Consider the following 19,582-nt stretch of genomic DNA (forward strand, 5'->3'; position numbering starts at 1 on the left):
GGGTCTTTGGGCTGACCAAGATTGATATTCAGAGCTTAAACCTCATCATTCTCTTCTTGAAGGCCTTGGAAATATATATGAAATGTTTACTCTCAATGTCCTTTGCATTGCCTTAAAAAATTAAAGTTCAAAATCTAGACACAACTTTTTTGTTCAGAATTGATAGGGTTAGGACTTCTGCCAACTAAATCTAGAAAGTTGACTAAGCTCCGGAGATCCAAAGAGTGATACCGGCATTGTGCACATTGGATGTAAGAGTCTGACCAATGTTTATTTTGAACATTGGTGATATAGCATATCCCTGTTGATCATTGTAGAAAAAGTCCATATATGGGGATCAAAAAATAGGCACGCTTTGTACATACCCTATGGCTTTGAAGTGGTGATAAGATATGTGTATCCAAGGAGACAAACAGGCATGTCCGGACATGGAGAATTTAGGTCTAGCTAGCTGATAGACAGCATAGGTTCTTCATTACACACACTTCTACAACCATGGAAGTTCCTAGCTAGATCAGCTGACTCAAAGGCCCCTTCTGTGATTCTGAGTATTTTTGGATTTGCCCAAAGATGCTTCAGATTAACTGTCACCAGTCCCCCTGAAACAGAACCAGCTCAGAAATGTCTTCCTCAGTTTGGGACTTGCATTGATGACGACTATGGATTCCAGTGTTGGGATGGTCAGCATTAGTGACTGGATGATAAAATATAAATAATTATTAGAATTATTCACGTTTGTGAGATTAATCATGTAACAGGAGAAGGACAAGACTGAGAGAATGAGAAACATGGCCATTGATTTTATGAGGGTGACATGGACCTGAACATTGAAACCAGTCTGGCTGATGTTGTTGACGTGCTTCAGAAGAGACGACAGGGAGACCAGGAGGGAGATGGCAATGCCAGTAAATGGAAGGCAGGAGCCAAGGATGATAGCACTGCTCTTACATAAATAAGTAAGGGAAACATCTTCATTGGTTGCTCCATTTGTAGAATTATGGATGAGAGAAAATACATTGTATCTCCACATGTATGCAAGAAGACCTGTGACCAATGACACGACTCCCGTCAGGAAAAGCACCTGAGGCAGAAATGCCAACAAATTCCTCTTAATCCAGAGAAACATTCGATGACTGAAGTTGGTGATAAAGATGGAGTAATAGATGCAGAGCCAGGCTGTCAGCCAGTAGCTAAAATATATGTGGAAAGCATTAAATAAAAATGAGATATAGTAATAAGGTAAATCAGTAATATCTGGTAACCAAAATTTCACTTCATTTACAATCCATGAACAGCGCATGGCAATTTTATTTATTCCCATGACGATGTGGATTAGGTCAACTTGATTTCTCTTTCCACCTTCTGTCAGGTTTCTCCCATGGAAGAAGACAATGTAGGAATTTAAAAAAATGACCACCAAACCTTGGAAAAGGGTAAATGCCGACCAAATCCACCGGAGAGAAGACATGTCCTGTCCTGCCCGGGATCCTGGCTCTGCCAGTGTGAAGTGATCAGCTGGAATCCGATGACCACCAATAATCACTGAATCTTCTGTAACTGACATTATGGGATATGATCACATGACGAGGTGCTTTACATGGTGTTTGGGAGAGGAAAATCTCTTTTGCATGTTGACTCATTTTTTTGGATATGTGATATCTCACTACCCTTTTAACCAGTTCATTACTTATAACATAAGTTCTATGTACTGATAGCTTTTAAGGGATTTATATAAGGCACCTTTTAAGGTGTGTGCTACCAACTGATCACATTCAAAGGGGGTTTACTGGTAACCACATGTACTACAGTTTAACATTAAATGTAAAACCTGCCCAGTGATCGTACATTTAGACTAAACTGAAGTTTATAACTGTGATTGGAGCTGATTCCTACTGGTTTTAAATGTAACAAGTTATTCGTACCTCTCCTGTAGGCCCTGTTACCTTATGCAATGCAAAAAACACCATCAGTATGGTATAATCATACAATATATGATGAAGGTATTTGTATATATGACTTTCACTCCTGTGTAAGCTTATTGGACACACCATTCCAAAACCATGGCCAGTAAAATGGAGTGGCCCCATCTGTCACGTACCTGGTGGGTGGAGCCTGAATATGCTGAGGAAGGCCTCTCTTACACCTCTGACTCAGGGCCCCTGGTAGTGTAAACAGAAGGCGCGGGAGTACAGAGTCGCACGAGTGCCTGATGGCGTGCTGGTGCTGGTTAATGGCAGAGTAGGACGTCAGGTGGCCACAGAACTCCAGTGGAGAGAAGGCAGCAGGTGTGACTGGGAGCTTCCAGAAACTGAAAGTAAGCAGAGTTAAACAAGCCGGGTCATACACAGGAAGAGCAGATCAGATGAAATCGGTGGTGCAGAAGGATGGTCAAAGTCAAGCCGAGGTCGAGGCAGGCAGGAGGCAGGGGTGGTCAAGAGCAAGCCGGATTGGTATTTCACAGGTGGAGACAGGTAGCAGAAGCAGGAACAACAGGGGAAGCTGAAGACGAGACAGCACTGAACCTGTGTGCTGATCCAGCTTAAATAATGCTCTTTCTAGATGAGAAGGGTGGAGAAGGGATTAGCCTGTGAGTTTTAACTCATCCTCTGCCAGAGCCTTCCTGACACCATCCTTTGTGACCATAACAGCCTCCACTGAAGCCAGTTCAACTAAGAGCCTTTGTGAGGTCAGTTGATGATGCTGGGCAAGAAGATCTGGCTCATAATTAAATGTTCCCATTTATCCAAAAGGTATACACTAGGTCAGGGATGGCGAACCTTGGCACCCAAGATGTTTTGGAACTACATTTCACATGATGCTCAACTACACCGCAGAGTGCATGAGCATCATGGGAAATGTAGTTCCAAAACATCTGGGGTGCCAAGGTTCACCATCACTGCACTAGGTCATGGTCAGGGGTCTGACACAGAGACCAGTATCTATAGCAGTAAAGAGACTCCCACAGATTAGTAGGATAACTTATACAACCAGGTCACCTTTGTAGATGACACTGGCTCACCCAAGATGTGGGGCCTAAGCACTAACTGGTATTTAGCAGAGCTTCTGATGGTGGAGATGGGTTTTGCTGCATGTTAGTACCAGGTCACACTCCCCAGGATGGCCCCTCCAGGAGGTGAGCAAGCCGGTGTCCAGTAGCAGTGTCATGAATCTGCAGTAATGTTTCATTCTCTGACTGCTTACCTCTCTGGTCGGTGTATCAGCTTTAGGGACCGTGCTCTCACACCTGTGTGTTTAACCACTTCTGGACCCGAAGCATTTGCCCCCTAATGACCAGGCCATATGTTGCGATTCGGCACTGCAATAACTTAACGGACATTTGCGCGGTTGTGCGACGCTGTACCTAAATAAAATTGAAGTCCTTTTTTTCCCACAAACAGAGCTTTCTTTTGGTGGTATTTGATCACCTGTGCGATTTTTATTTTTTGCGCTATAAACAAAAAAAGAGCAACAATTCTGAAAAAAAAAAACAATATTTTTCACATTCTTCTATGTGACATCCCCCCCCCCCGAAAAAAAAAATAATCAAATTTTTTTAACATTTTAGGGCAATTTGTTTTCTGCTACATATTTTTGGTAGGAAAAAAAAAATCGCACTAAGCGTATTTTGATTGGTTTGCGCAAAAGTTTTTTTGCTTCTACTAACTACGGGAAAGATTTATGTAATTTTTATTGTTTTTTTTTTCTACTAGTAATGGCGGAGATCTGTGATTTTTTTTGCTGGACTGCGACATTGCGGCGGACAGATCGGACCCTTGACTGACATTTTTGACACTTTTGGGGGTACCAGTGACATTACTACAGTAATCAGTGCTAAAAATATGCACTGTCACTGTAATAATGACACTGGCAGGGAAGGGGTTAGCATTGTGGGTGATAAAGGGGTTAAATGTGAGCCTAGGGGAGTGATTCTAACTGTATGGAGGCGTGGCTTGTGAAATGATCATAGAGACCTGTGATCCTATATAGAAGGATAACAGGCACTCTTTGATCATTCCAGGGAGAAGAACGGTTAGCTTTGTTTACAACATCTGACCGTTCTTCTCTCTCAGCCGGGAGCGATCAAGGGTGTCAGGCGGCAATCGGAGCCGCCTGCCCTGTGCATCGTCTTTCCCGCTGATGAGCAGGGGCAGGCACGCTTGCCCCCTAGCTCCCTGCGTGCGACCGAGGTATACCTACGGCAGTTTGAGCAGGAGCGGCTGCCTGCCACAGTTTAACCGTGGCGGGCTGTAGTAAAGTGGTTAAGTAATCTTCTCTCAGCATGGCTCGACCCCAGCCTCTAACAGGAAACACTATTTTAACCTGCACATTGCAAGCCAGCATGCCCGAGCAACAATTGTGTGAAAGTTTCCCTGGGTGATTCTTGCTGTGTGCTCTATGTCTGATTCCCATGTGCCGACTTTGACTTGTTCGCCTGACCATCCCTGTCTGCTTGTTTCCCTGACCTTTGGCTTGTTCTCCCAACTATTCCTTTTTGCCCTGGACTGTTGCTTCCTCTCAATCCACCTGAGCCAGCCGTAAGCGTGAGCTGGGAGACCATGGGGGCAGCGACCTGGAGTCAGCTGCAGCCAAGTCCATCCTCACCATCAGAGGCCTTGGGCAAAACCTGCTGGCTCTTAGACTCCATGCCCTGGGAAATCTTATTCTCTAGCTTCCTGTCTAGGACCGTGGCTGCGACCCTGTGTAGCTGCTACTCTGAGCTATCAACCCTCAGTAGTCACAGTCCACAACCTCTGCGGTGCGCTCCCCGTCACTTGGTCCCGCAGGTGACCTGACAAGCAGATTTAGCACGTAGGAATCAACAGAATTGTTGTCAGTAAACAAGACAAAATATGGTTAACCAGCTGTTGTAGATTGGGATCAAGTAGATGCGCAGTCGAGGAACACACCAAGGGTCGGTAACAAGTGGTTGCAGAAGAGTAGTTGAGGAGCAAGCCAAAGGTTGGAAGTGAGTGGTAATGGAGTTAAAGACAGCTGCACAAATGTAAAGGAGCAAGATATCAGCTGTAGAGAGCACAACAATCTGGCAAACAATAAGTGCAGATAAATGGCTAAAATGGGAAGTTCATGGGAGGAGCAAAGGGTTCTAGGTTCAGGAGAAACAAAACACAAGACAAAGTTGTGTAAGGAATCAGGCAGGGATCTGTCCAATACTCCTGGTGGCACATTCAAAAGAGTTACTGCGGGATGCAGCAGAGGTTGTGGGTTCAGATCCTGGTCCTGACACTAGGGTTGAAGACAGGGTTCTGTACAGACTGTCACAGTGATCATAATGATATTCAATTCATCTTTTTTGAGATAATAAGATGAGGTTCCAGCCTCCACACTCCAACAGACAGGAGGAGTTTGGGGAAGTGATCGAATTCCAAATAATATGTCATTATCATCCACTACACAATTCACAGAGAGCTGAACTTTTCCCAAAATGTCTCAAGTTTCAGGTCTTCTGCATTACAAGGACAGCAATGGTGTTTCAAGAAAATGGATCTCACCACCAGGATCACCTCTCTGAATGGCCATAGCTAGTCTACAGACCAAAGGAATAGTGATTAAATTGATTTAAGGGGAGGTAAATGGCGCTGCCCAATAAGATCAAAGAAATATGGACCCAATCAAACGTGCAACACGGTTGTGTATAAATACAATCTATAGATCATAGAAAGGCAAATAAAATTCACCAAATTCTAAAAAAAATTTAGTTAATGGTGTGCAAATAAATATCAATAAAGAAATAAATATAAATATAGATGGCTTTGGTATAGTAATAGTAATCAATATAGCAAATCAAAGTGACTAGATGCAGCAAAATAAATTAAATAAATAAATCTGGATATATGTAGATTCAACGCACTTCCGGCCGCTTGGAACGCATTGCATTCCAGAAGAGCTCCACCACATCTACCGCACAGTATGTGCTTTTTTCTACTGCCTGTTATTCATCTCTGTATGTGAGTACACAACTAATAAAAGATTTATATGCTTTTTAACGGTACTACACTATACGAGCCCCTTCTTTTCCCTATACATATACCCGGAGCGCTCTTGGTTGCATAGGATATACCTTCCAAGGAGATCCCAGGATACCATTCGGAACCATGGGATACCAATAGAGGTCCTCAGGAGCCATTAGAGGTCCATAGGAGCCATTAGTGGTCCATAGGAGCCATTAGAGGTCCATAGGAGCCATTAATGGTCCATAGGAGCCATTAGTGGTCCATAGGAGCCATTAGTGGTCCATAGGAGCCATTAGTGGTCCATAGGAGCCATTAGAGGTCCATAGGAGCTACACTTCTCCATATATCCAAGGCTTACAAACCTTGTGGGGGTGAGTACTTCTGGTGAGTTTGGTCCTGGGAGTGAGGGGAGCAGGTTTGATCCATTACACAGGCCACACTTGGATCATCACTAGATTTTTGGACACAAGCATCTTGTGGATTCCTTTATAGCACAGAGTCACTTTATATGCGATAAGAGCATTGTACATTTGCACTGAGTAACCTTTACCTGGAGAGGCACAACACCTGGAGAGGCACAACACCTGGAGTAAATTTTTTTTAGAATTTGGTGAGTTTTATTTGCTTTTCTATGATCTATAGATTGTATTTATACACAACCGTGTTGCACTTTTGATTGGGTCCATATTTCTTTGATCTTATTTGGCAGCGCCATTTACCTCCACTTAAATCTTTTTCTTTCATATATCCTCTTGGATTATATTTAGGAGGTAGGCTGCAGCCATTACTTGTGATTTTACACATCCTAGCGTGGATTATTTTATCTTTTTTCAGTAGTAATTAAATGCCACCAAAAGAATTGGCCTGGCCAGGAAGGGAGTTTAAGTGGCCAATAGGCAAGTGGTTAACTGCTTGCCGACCGCTCATAGTATATTTACTGCGGCAGTCAGCCCCTCCTGGGCAAAGCGACGTAGTACTACGTTGCTCGCCCAGGAGCCTGCAGGGGGCGAGCGTGCGCTGCCGGAGGTGCGCTCCCACCCCCGCTCGTTCACTGAGGTCCCCGCATGAGTGACCGGTGGCTCTGATGTCCACTGGAGAGGGAGAAAGGCAGGCGGCTGATGTAAACAAAGCCGTCTGTCATTCTCCCTGGTGTAACTGCAGAGATCATACGATCCTGCTATGTAGGATTGTATGTCTATGTGGTTACATCACAAGCCACGCCCCCCACAATTATAATCACGCCCCTAGGGACACACTTAACCCCTTGATCACTAATAAAGTTAACCCCTTCCCTGCCAGTGTCATTATTACAGTAACAGTGCATATTTTTAGCACTGTTTACTGTAGTAATGTCACTGGTACCCCCAAAAGTGTCAAATGTCAGTCAGGGGTCCGATCTGTCCGCCACAATGTCGCAGTCCTGCAAAAAAAATGCAGATCGCCGCCATTACTAGTTAAAAAAAAACAATAAAAATGACAGAAATCTTTCCCTTAGTTAGTAAACGCAATAACTTTTGCGCAAACCAATCAAAATACGCTTATTGCGATTTTTTTTTTACCAAAAATATGTAGCAGAAAACAAATTGGCCTAAAATGTAAAAAAAATTAGATTTTTACATTTTTTTTGGGGGGGGGGGGGGGATTTCATATAAAAATTTTTTGGAAAATATTGTTATTTTTTCAAAATTGACGCTCTTTTTTTGTTTGTGGGAAAAAAAGGACGTCAATTTAATTTGGGTACAGTGTCGCACGACCGCGCAATTGTCCGTTAAAGTCACGCAGTGCCGAATCGCAAAATAGGCCCTGGTCTTTGAGCAGAAAAATCATCCAGGGCTTAAGTGGTTAAAAAAAAAAAAATCGAAGTACCCTTTTCCTAATGGACATCCAGCTGTCACATGACTCGGCTCTCTACCAGCCTGTTTGCAGGGAAACATAAGCAGGAGGAGCTTCTAGTCCTCTGCTGCTGGTTACATGTTAAAAAAAACAAAAAGCAGCCTCCCCTTATGCGATTACACCGTTTGAGAGTATCTGTAGAGCCCGCCCACATTCCACAGGCCTTATCTCCATCATATACTCCTCTATTGTATCTTCCAAAAAAAATAAACAGTGCGGTCCTTCCAACATCAATGGGACAGTGAGTTGGGTTTGGAGTTGAATCCAGCAGATTGGCAGATTATGACCTTGGTGATATCCAAGTGTTCCATGAATTTACTCATTCAAGATAATGCATATAAAATTCTGTACAGATGGTTTCATACGCCGGCTCATCTGACTCGTTTTATCCCATCTTATCCATCGATCTGCTTGGGGACAATTGAACAAATATGGTGGTCATGTCGAAGGGTGTGCAGAATATGGAGTTGGGCTCATCCTACGTACCCTCCTCCATTCAAACATCATGAGAAATTCCTATGAAGCTCTCCTTTGTAAGCCAATTGAGGAGTTACTCTGACAGGAGTAGAAAAAGTATTAGGGTACTTGGCGCTGCCAAATAATGGACAAATAAAAAAGATGAACGAATAAAAAAGTATATAGAGTTGTGTCTCCTAGGTGTATATAGATGTTCAATGTAAAATAGTAATGCTGTAAATAATGGTCCTTAAAGTATAGCCAGTAGCACAAATAATACACTAAAGTAGTTAATAAAATACAATCTAAATGCAAACCAATGTAAATATATATAGTGAACAATATCCAAAGACAATAAATAAATAAATAGTGATACTTAAAATAATTAGTGTAAACACTAGGTGGCAGTGTTGATTTAAATTAATATATGTGGATATCCAAGTGAACCAGATATTGGGTGATACAAAGTGCCAAGTGCTGTATTTACATCCAATGTGAATGACAATATCTGCAAGGGAAGAGATCTCCAAATAAGTGCAAAAGTGGATATCCAAGTGAAAATTAAATATATATACAATTTAAAATATTAACTAAAAGTACATGTGTTGTGCCAAGTGAAATATATAAAAAATGTGGCAAAGCTTAGGAATTGATAAAAGAAATCCCAAAGATAAATAAATAAATAAATAACTGGTGATTAAATATATATGAATAAAAATAAAAATGAAAAAATTAAATAGTCCGTAATATAAGTGGCAGAACAATCCACAAAAAGTATATGTTCAATATAATAGTCCAACAACGTGCAATATAGTGCAAAAAGGTGCCAAAGGGAATTGCATTCGATGGGGGGTGCTTCCCGGTGTGGATCAGGATGTGGGTGCTGGGTGAGGGAATTCCGTGCTCCCCCTCCTATGTAGCCCGCACTCACCAGAGAGCGGCACCCCTACAGGGGTAACCAGCATTGGGTATTTGGGGTATGTCCCGATAACCAGCGATGAGCCTCTCCTCTCCTCTTTAAGACCAGTTGCACTTCCTCCCTCAAATGGTAAGGTTATTAGAGTAAGCGATGTATACTAGGAGTGATAGGCAGCGCTCCAGAATGGTAAAGGAGATGTCCGGGATTATATGGATAAGAAAACACTCATATAGTGAAGTCCCGTAATGTATGTTCATTTATTAAACAAATAAAATCAGGTACTCACATTTAAAAACAGGATAAAGCATCTAAAGGCAAGTAGGGACCGCGAACCCCTCGTATGGCGGTATTTCCGGACGCCGTGCGCCTCAGCGGCCGGACATGCGTCTCAAGGTGCGGAACTGACGTGCCTACGCTCTACGCGTTTCGTCATCAAAACATCAGCGTAAGGCTACGTGAGTCCCGCTGATATAAATGCTAGTAGGTTGCCCGGCAACCGGAACAAGCGTCAATCAAAAAATACATACTGGCGCGTCATCAGTTGTTGGGCAGATGTTGTTGTTACAAATCTAAAGGGAAGGTGAAGCTCCACCCAAGCAATTTATTCGGCCAATGAAATTTTTTCATAGAGTCAGACTCAGCAGTTGCTAAGCTGATATATTCAAGATGGAATATTGTGTTTAGTGATCACGGATAAAGCCAGTTTCGGTTAGTGATGCAGGAATATGTCAAGAACGTCTGAATTAGTGGTTCTGCAATATGAATGCTAAGTAACATTACATATTAGAGATTAGATTAGAAGAATATTATAAATTTAATGTTTTTAAAGAAGTGGATAAAAGGTGTTTGGATCAAAATGTGCTCTAATTGACAATGTCAGAAAAATTAAGTAAAAAAAAATATATATAGCTATATTGTAAAACCATATGTAAGGACATATATATTAAAAATAATGACAAATCTAACAGCATAGCTTTAAAAAGGTGTGTTATACATATTTAAAATAGGGTTCCAGTGGGACTACTTAATACTTGAGGGCTAGTATGTTTATAAGTGCATTGAAGGAAATACAAAAGGAGAAAAATATATAAAATGTCACGGTAAGTATAAATATTTGTGATGTAGTGCAAAATTAATCTTATTAGTGAAAAAGACGTAATAAATAATATAAAGGAGAAATAGTCTAAAATATAATTTATAAAGGTCATTGTTAAACATTGTAAGATTATGTAAACAAATATGTTGTGAGACATATTAAAAATACCAGTGATCAAGAAAAATGTATATATGTTAAGGGACTAGGGAGTGTATATGAAAATATTAATAATATATGTGTCATGGTGTAATAGTGTTCCAATTACTGGAATTTTGAAACCAATTGATTTCCTGTGGACAGGCAACCCACTTGATGATATGTATCTATACAAAGCAACTAACAATCCAAATCATCCAATAGATATAACTTAAAAAAATAATAAATAAAAGCATAAATAATTTTAATAAATATGTCATGTATAAGTCAAGATGTGACATCTGGTATACCATAAGGACCAGGCCTTAACGAATAAATGTTCAATGGATAGCTTTAAAGGATGTATCAAGATGAGAGTTAATCACTCATAAAGTGCACAGATATTTGAGTCGAGTAATCACCCATAAATAATTTTGGTGTGATCATAGGTGAAAAAGATGACATACCTATTAATGAATGTATTCATTCACAATGAACGTGTTGGGTTCACATAATTATGTCTAGAAGGAGCCAAATAAGGAATTATCATAATATAAAACAAGAATCGCGCTAAATGTGCAGAACTGTGAACTCGTATAGAGAACTAAAGTCCATAAACCATGCGTAACACCAAAGGCTAAGACAGAGGGATAAGACCATCAATACAGTTCCAAAGAGATAACAAGTGGATGAAATGAAGTTCATATGGTCGTCCACCCAGGTGTATGTATATAAACACAAACAATCAGTGAAACCTCCACCACATGAAGCCTCTTACCAGAGGAAGGAAGGGTTAAAGCAGTAAGTAGTTATGGGACTACTACCACCCATATCCTGCAAGGCAGCTCCTAGAAAGTCCACCCGAACTTGTTCAAAAGAAGCGAACCATCTGGGATGAATTCCAAATCCACTGGAATGGGCTGGATCCACTTTTAGCAAAGTATGCATATAATACAAAACGGAAACAAGCCCATAGCGTGATAACGTTTAAAACATTTAATGAAAGATAAAAGACGTGCACTCACCCTGAGGTGAACGTAATACAGCAAAAGTGTAAATAGATGACACCAAGGCACAGGGCGGGCAACTCCGGTATTCGGGCGTGATAAGGAGTGTAGACTCAGCACCTCCCGAAGCTTTTCGTCCACCGACGTTGTCAAGGGGGTATGGAAAACACTCATCACGCCAATCAATATAAAGTAAATCTAGGAGGAAATGATATGGAACAGCTGGTACTTCCTGTCGTGACCACTCGGCAGGAAGTGATGTCAGCGTCACATGCCCAGGATTCGGCCAATGCAAAAGGAAAAGGAGGAGTCTGACCAAAGAAACAAAAAGCGTAAAAAGTATTTGAGAGATCTGGAGGACTATAAAACCAAAAAAGTTTTTAAGTGGCAGTCCAGATTGGAGTCTAACAGAGTTGAGCCTCTGCCCCTTTTGAGTCAGACTCCGGCCACTGCATCTAATTCCCGTCTCCCTCTTACCCCGAGACCCTATGACTCCGTGGCTCGTGGAGGGGCCTTTGAGGGAAGTAGACCTCGGGGAAAGGGGAAACCTGGCCGTGGAAAATCGGGCCGTGGTAGACGTGGTGGTGGCCGTCCTCCGTATGTCTCTCAAACTTACAATCATAACCAATTTGAACCTTTGTATGGTTATGAGGACCAGGTGGATAATAGATATATTACCCACTATCCGAATGAACCTTCTCAAAGGGGCTATAACAACTATCCCCGAGGGGGGAGGGGTTCTGAATACCGTGACTCACCCAATTGGAGGGATAGGGGTCCTGATACCTTTGAAGGTCCCTCCACTACTCCACTAGTGGGTACAGTAGCGAGAATCGAAATTTTTTTCCCAGGGACCAGCCCAGACCAAAAAGGGCCATAGAGCCAAACGAGGGTGCAGAGGGGGGAGGAAACTTCGACCCAAAAAGGCGAAAAGTGTAGATGACGCTGGAATTTTCAACTTGAGTGGGGCTCCTCTTTCTAGTGAAGAGAAGCTGGTACTTAGTAAGGGACTCAAGTTCGTCCCTCCTCGCTCTCTCAACAAGTTTGATTTATTTGTTGATGTGCAGAAATTTGTCCGTAAGCTGAATGTCCAGCGTCATCTCATTTCCAATCCTATGCAATCAGGAGCCTCTAGTTCTAGTGATTACCAGCATACATCACTTAGGAACGCCTCTCTCTTTAACCCCCCTGGGGCTCTCGCCCCTTCTTTGGGAGTGTTTAAAGAGGTAGTAAGTGCCGATTTAGATCGGATGCTTATTCCCAGACCCCAGTTGGATAAGGATTTCAATACAGGTCTTGATTCTCTGAAAAACAGGCGTGATATAGTTGTACATCCCGCCGATAAGGGAGGTGGGATAGTGGTTATGGGTAAGGATGCTTACCACAGTGAAATGGTGAACATCCTCTCTGATACCGCCACCTACACTCCCTTACGAGGAAATCCCACACGGAAGTTTAAATCCACCTTGGTAACATTGGTGGAGGACGGCTTTAAGAGGGGTATTTTAAATAAAAAGGAGAAGGCATTTTTGGTCCCTGTGGCTCCCAGGGTACCAATCATGTACATTTTACCCAAGATTCATAAGAATCCAGTCCAGCCTCCTGGTAGGCCTATAATCAGTGGCCTGGACTCGGTGACTTCCCGTGTGGGGAAATATGTGGATTTTTTCCTTCAACCACTTGTGTCCAATATGCCCTCATATCTGAAGGACACAACACAAGTAATTAACATTCTGAAGGAGGTGGTATGGGAACAGGGATGTCTTTTGGTCACTGCCGATGTGACATCCCTGTATACTATCATTTCCCACTCGGACGGTATGGAAGCCGTTAGCCACTATTTATCTAGGGATTCTTTTTTACCAGGCATACAGCAGGATTTCATTTTATGTTTGTTAAATTTTGCCATGAAACACAATTATTGCTGGTATGGGGGCCAGTATTACCTCCAACAGAGGGGTGTGGCCATGGGGGCCAAATTTGCGCCCTCCATGGCCAACCTTTTCATGGCCAAATGGGAGGATGACGTCGTCTATTCGGGAAGTGTTCCCGAGCTCCTCCTATGGAGGCGTTATATAGACGACGTCCTACTCCTATGGAAGGGCGACCTTTCCTCTTTGGATTCCTTCATGTGTACCCTTAATTCCAACAATAAGGGTATAGAACTAAAATATGAGTCCAGCGAGATGGAGATCAGTTTTTTGGACTTACGCATTAGAGTGGAGGGAAGTAATCTGATCACTTCCACCCACTTCAAGGAGACCGATCGTAACGGCTATATTGATTTGGACAGCTGTCATCATCGCCCTTGGCTCAAGGGGGTGCCTAAGAGCCAATTTAGGCGCATCAGGAGAAATTGTACCAAATTGGATGATTACTGGAGTGAGGTGGAATTATTGAAATCACGATTTTCTTCTAGAGGTTACAGTTTGGAGGAATTGGATACCATTGCCGCTGAAGTAGGTTCTTTGGATCGTGAACATATTTTGAATCCTTCCTCCAAACCTGTGATCCCTGAAGACCCCTCTAGAAAGCCTAGGGCTCCTCCTAAGTTTACCTTTTTCACCAACTTTTCGTCTCAGCATTTTTTGGTGAAGAAACTCCTGAGAAAACATTGGGATGTCCTTAGGAGTGATAGGGTTTTGGGTCCGCATTTGCCTGAAATCCCTGCCATCACATACAAGGGCTTGCCCCCATTGAGGCTTTCTATTGCTCCTAATATTGTGGACCCTCCCCGTAAACCTATCCCCTTTTTTCAAATGAAGGGATACTACCCTTGCAGACGCTGTGCAGTCTGTAAACTGAATAGCCTAAAGGGTAGAAAATATACCAGCTTTTCTTCAAATGTTACGGGCAAATCTTATGACATCGAACATTTTGCCACTTGTAGCACAAAAAACGTGGTGTACCTTATCACATGTTCTTGTGGTTTCCATTATGTGGGCCGCACCATTCGCCCTTTTCAGGTGCGCATGAATGAACACGTAGGGAACATTAGAAGAGGTTTTCCTAAACATTCTTTGTCCAAGCATTTTGACCATAAACATGCCAGGGACCCTGGAGGAACCTCATTTATGGTCATAGATGTGTTACAACCCCACTGGAGAGGCTGCCACGTTAAAAGAGAGGTCTCGAGACTTGAGACCAAGTGGATTTATTTACTTAAGGCCTATCGGCCCTTTGGTCTCAATATAGAGTGGGACGTGAACGCCTTTATCAACAATAGCTGATTGGGTCAATGTTCATATTGTCCCCTATTTGTTTACTATATTCTCGGTCTCATGAGCCCTTCAATTCAAAGTTTATATTTAAAAATTCATTTCTTTCTGCTGACTTGCCTGTGCTAGTTTCTCCCTTTTCCTTTTTCCTTTTAGGAGTGACCCTGTTGGGGTTACATATTTTTCTAATTTTATATTACTGTGTCATTGTGAATGTTTTATATAAGTTTTATGTGATCCTGTACATTTTATTTCTTTTATTATTGTGCAGAGGACACCAAATCACAGCGGCAATTCTGTTTATCGGGTGTGTTATTATTAATCTTTGTTTTATATTTGCTGAATTAGGCCGTTTGGTCTCTTTTAGTTATTCAGGGCATGTGAAGCCTGGGCATGTGACGCTGACATCACTTCCTGCCGAGTGGTCACGACAGGAAGTGACCCAGCTCCTTGGCCTTTTGCATTGGCCGAATCCTGGGCATGTGACGCTGACATCACTTCCTGCCGAGTGGTCACGACAGGAAGTGACCCAGCTCCTTGGCCTTTTGCATTGGCCGAATCCTGGGCATGTGACGCTGACATCACTTCCTGCCGAGTGGTCACGACAGGAAGTGACCCAGCTCCTTGGCCTTTTGCATTGGCCGAATCCTGGGCATGTGACGCTGACATCACTTCCTGCCGAGTGGTCACGACAGGAAGTACCAGCTGTTCCATATCATTTCCTCCTAGATTTACTTTATATTGATTGGCGTGATGAGTGTTTTCCATACCCCCTTGACAACGTCGGTGGACGAAAAGCTTCGGGAGGTGCTGAGTCTACACTCCTTATCACGCCCGAATACCGGAGTTGCCCGCCCTGTGCCTTGGTGTCATCTATTTACACTTTTGCTGTATTACGTTCACCTCAGGGTGAGTGCACGTCTTTTATCTTTCATTAAATGTTTTAAACGTTATCACGCTATGGGCTTGTTTCCGTTTTGTATTATATGCATACTTTGCTAAAAGTGGATCCAGCCCATTCCAGTGGATTTGGAATTCATCCCAGATGGTTCGCTTCTTTTGAACAAGTTCGGGTGGACTTTCTAGGAGCTGCCTTGCAGGATATGGGTGGTAGTAGTCCCATAACTACTTACTGCTTTAACCCTTCCTTCCTCTGGTAAGAGGCTTCATGTGGTGGAGGTTTCACTGATTGTTTGTGTTTATATACATACACCTGGGTGGACGACCATATGAACTTCATTTCATCCACTTGTTATCTCTTTGGAACTGTATTGATGGTCTTATCCCTCTGTCTTAGCCTTTGGTGTTACGCATGGTTTATGGACTTTAGTTCTCTATACGAGTTCACAGTTCTGCACATTTAGCGCGATTCTTGTTTTATATTATGATAATTCCTTATTTGGCTCCTTCTAGACATAATTATGTGAACCCAACACGTTCATTGTGAATGAATACATTCATTAATAGGTATGTCATCTTTTTCACCTATGATCACACCAAAATTATTTATGGGTGATTACTCGACTCAAATATCTGTGCACTTTATGAGTGATTAACTCTCATCTTGATACATCCTTTAAAGCTATCCATTGAACATTTATTCGTTAAGGCCTGGTCCTTATGGTATACCAGATGTCACATCTTGACTTATACATGACATATTTATTAAAATTATTTATGCTTTTATTTATTATTTTTTTAAGTTATATCTATTGGATGATTTGGATTGTTAGTTGCTTTGTATAGATACATATCATCAAGTGGGTTGCCTGTCCACAGGAAATCAATTGGTTTCAAAATTCCAGTAATTGGAACACTATTACACCATGACACATATATTATTAATATTTCCATATACACTCCCTAGTCCCTTAACATATATACATTTTTCTTGATCACTGGTATTTTTAATATGTCTCACAACATATTTGTTTACATAATCTTACAATGTTTAACAATGACCTTTATAAATTATATTTTAGACTATTTCTCCTTTATATTATTTATTACGTCTTTTTCACTAATAAGATTAATTTTGCACTACATCACAAATATTTATACTTACCGTGACATTTTATATATTTTTCTCCTTTTGTATTTCCTTCAATGCACTTATAAACATACTAGCCCTCAAGTATTAAGTAGTCCCACTGGAACCCTATTTTAAATATGTATAACACACCTTTTTAAAGCTATGCTGTTAGATTTGTCATTATTTTTAATATATATGTCCTTACATATGGTTTTACAATATAGCTATATATATTTTTTTTTACTTAATTTTTCTGACATTGTCAATTAGAGCACATTTTGATCCAAACACCTTTTATCCACTTCTTTAAAAACATTAAATTTATAATATTCTTCTAATCTAATCTCTAATATGTAATGTTACTTAGCATTCATATTGCAGAACCACTAATTCAGACGTTCTTGACATATTCCTGCATCACTAACCGAAACTGGCTTTATCCGTGATCACTAAACACAATATTCCATCTTGAATATATCAGCTTAGCAACTGCTGAGTCTGACTCTATGAAAAAATTTCATTGGCCGAATAAATTGCTTGGGTGGAGCTTCACCTTCCCTTTAGATTTGTAACAACAACATCTGCCCAACAACTGATGACGCGCCAGTATGTATTTTTTGATTGACGCTTGTTCCGGTTGCCGGGCAACCTACTAGCATTTATATCAGCGGGACTCACGTAGCCTTACGCTGATGTTTTGATGACGAAACGCGTAGAGCGTAGGCACGTCAGTTCCGCACCTTGAGACGCATGTCCGGCCGCTGAGGCGCACGGCGTCCGGAAATACCGCCATACGAGGGGTTCGCGGTCCCTACTTGCCTTTAGATGCTTTATCCTGTTTTTAAATGTGAGTACCTGATTTTATTTGTTTAATAAATGAACATACATTACGGGACTTCACTATATGAGTGTTTTCTTATCCATATAATCCCGGACATCTCCTTTACCATTCTGGAGCGCTGCCTATCACTCCTAGTATACATCGCTTACTCTAATAACCTTACCATTTGAGGGAGGAAGTGCAACTGGTCTTAAAGAGGAGAGGAGAGGCTCATCGCTGGTTATCGGGACATACCCCAAATACCCAATGCTGGTTACCCCTGTAGGGGTGCCGCTCTCTGGTGAGTGCGGGCTACATAGGAGGGGGAGCACGGAATTCCCTCACCCAGCACCCACATCCTGATCCACACCGGGAAGCACCCCCCATCGAATGCAATTCCCTTTGGCACCTTTTTGCACTATATTGCACGTTGTTGGACTATTATATTGAACATATACTTTTTGTGGATTGTTCTGCCACTTATATTACGGACTATTTAATTTTTTCATTTTTATTTTTATTCATATATATTTAATCACCAGTTATTTATTTATTTATTTATCTTTGGGATTTCTTTTATCAATTCCTAAGCTTTGCCACATTTTTTATATATTTCACTTGGCACAACACATGTACTTTTAGTTAATATTTTAAATTGTATATATATTTAATTTTCACTTGGATATCCACTTTTGCACTTATTTGGAGATCTCTTCCCTTGCAGATATTGTCATTCACATTGGATGTAAATACAGCACTTGGCACTTTGTATCACCCAATATCTGGTTCACTTGGATATCCACATATATTAATTTAAATCAACACTGCCACCTAGTGTTTACACTAATTATTTTAAGTATCACTATTTATTTATTTATTGTCTTTGGATATTGTTCACTATATATATTTACATTGGTTTGCATTTAGATTGTATTTTATTAACTACTTTAGTGTATTATTTGTGCTACTGGCTATACTTTAAGGACCATTATTTACAGCATTACTATTTTACATTGAACATCTATATACACCTAGGAGACACAACTCTATATACTTTTTTATTCGTTCATCTTTTTTATTTGTCCATTATTTGGCAGCGCCAAGTACCCTAATACTTTTTCTATTTTTAGATATAGTTTTACTATATTTTTGGGTAGGCTGCAGCCAACCATATAATAGAGATCCATTTGCGCGGAATTCCCTTTTACCTACTCTGACAGGAGTGGCAACTAGCGTTGCATCTTTTTGCAGCAACCAAACTCACCATTGCCAGAGCCTGGAAAACCCCAATTCTCATTTTCACATGACTGACATTGTGGTCAACAAAAAAAAGACCCATGATAAATTCCTCCGAGTTTGGCAGCCCTGGATATCCCATGTTCAGCCATCGTGCTTTGACAACCTCCTTGTGTCAGTGTGAGTACTTTAATCCACAGTTCCCTGAGAAGACCTTTTTATCTCTGTCTCTTCTTCTCTACCCTTCCTGGAATCTTCCTCTTCTTTCCGGCTCACCAGCTTTTCTCTTTCTTTAGATTTGTAATTCTTGAATTTTCGTGTAAACCTATTTGGCTTTTAAATCATGGCTTTATAACGTAATTGAGCTTCCAGCTCTTCTCTGTTTATTTTTTTATTCTACATTCTTATTGTGGATTTGCAATTTCTCTGGCTTGATATTTAAACTAACCTTAAAAGCGTCACTTCATTCAGATGGAGGGTAATTTCTCTCATTATGACGTTGTGATTTTCTGATTTACTTATTTTTTTAGTTAACAACAAAATTGGTGCGCTGTTCTCAAATGATGTGATATATAACCTGAAAGGGTTAACTACCCAAAAAACAAATGTCATATGAAAAGCAAAAAAGTGCTAATAAAAAAAGGTGTACTGTTCCCTTAAATTTGAAAGATACAAAATTGATCCACTAATCAGGGCCGGTGCTAGACTATTTTGCACCTTAGGCAAGACCAGCTACTTGCATCCCCCCCCCCCCATAAAAAAAAAAAAAAAACTGTACACATTGCCTTCCTGCACCAT

The 19,582-nt window shown here is 41.2% G+C and overlaps 1 protein-coding gene across 1 annotated transcript; it reads right to left on the reverse strand.

Moving 5' to 3' along the window:
- Nucleotides 1-580: 580 nt before the first annotated feature.
- LOC309558345 (taste receptor type 2 member 41-like) lies at nt 581-1,564 on the reverse strand (the record flags this gene model as incomplete). Its single annotated transcript, XM_082261412.1, has 1 exon — nt 581-1,564. One exon carries the CDS (start codon nt 1,562-1,564, stop codon nt 581-583), a length of 984 nt encoding a protein of 327 aa, XP_082117538.1.
- Between the last annotated feature and the right edge of the window lie 18,018 nt (nt 1,565-19,582).

Source organism: Pelophylax lessonae (assembly GCF_965119305.1).
Source record: "Pelophylax lessonae genome assembly, chromosome: 6".
NCBI classification, from domain to species: Eukaryota; Metazoa; Chordata; class Amphibia; order Anura; family Ranidae; genus Pelophylax; species Pelophylax lessonae.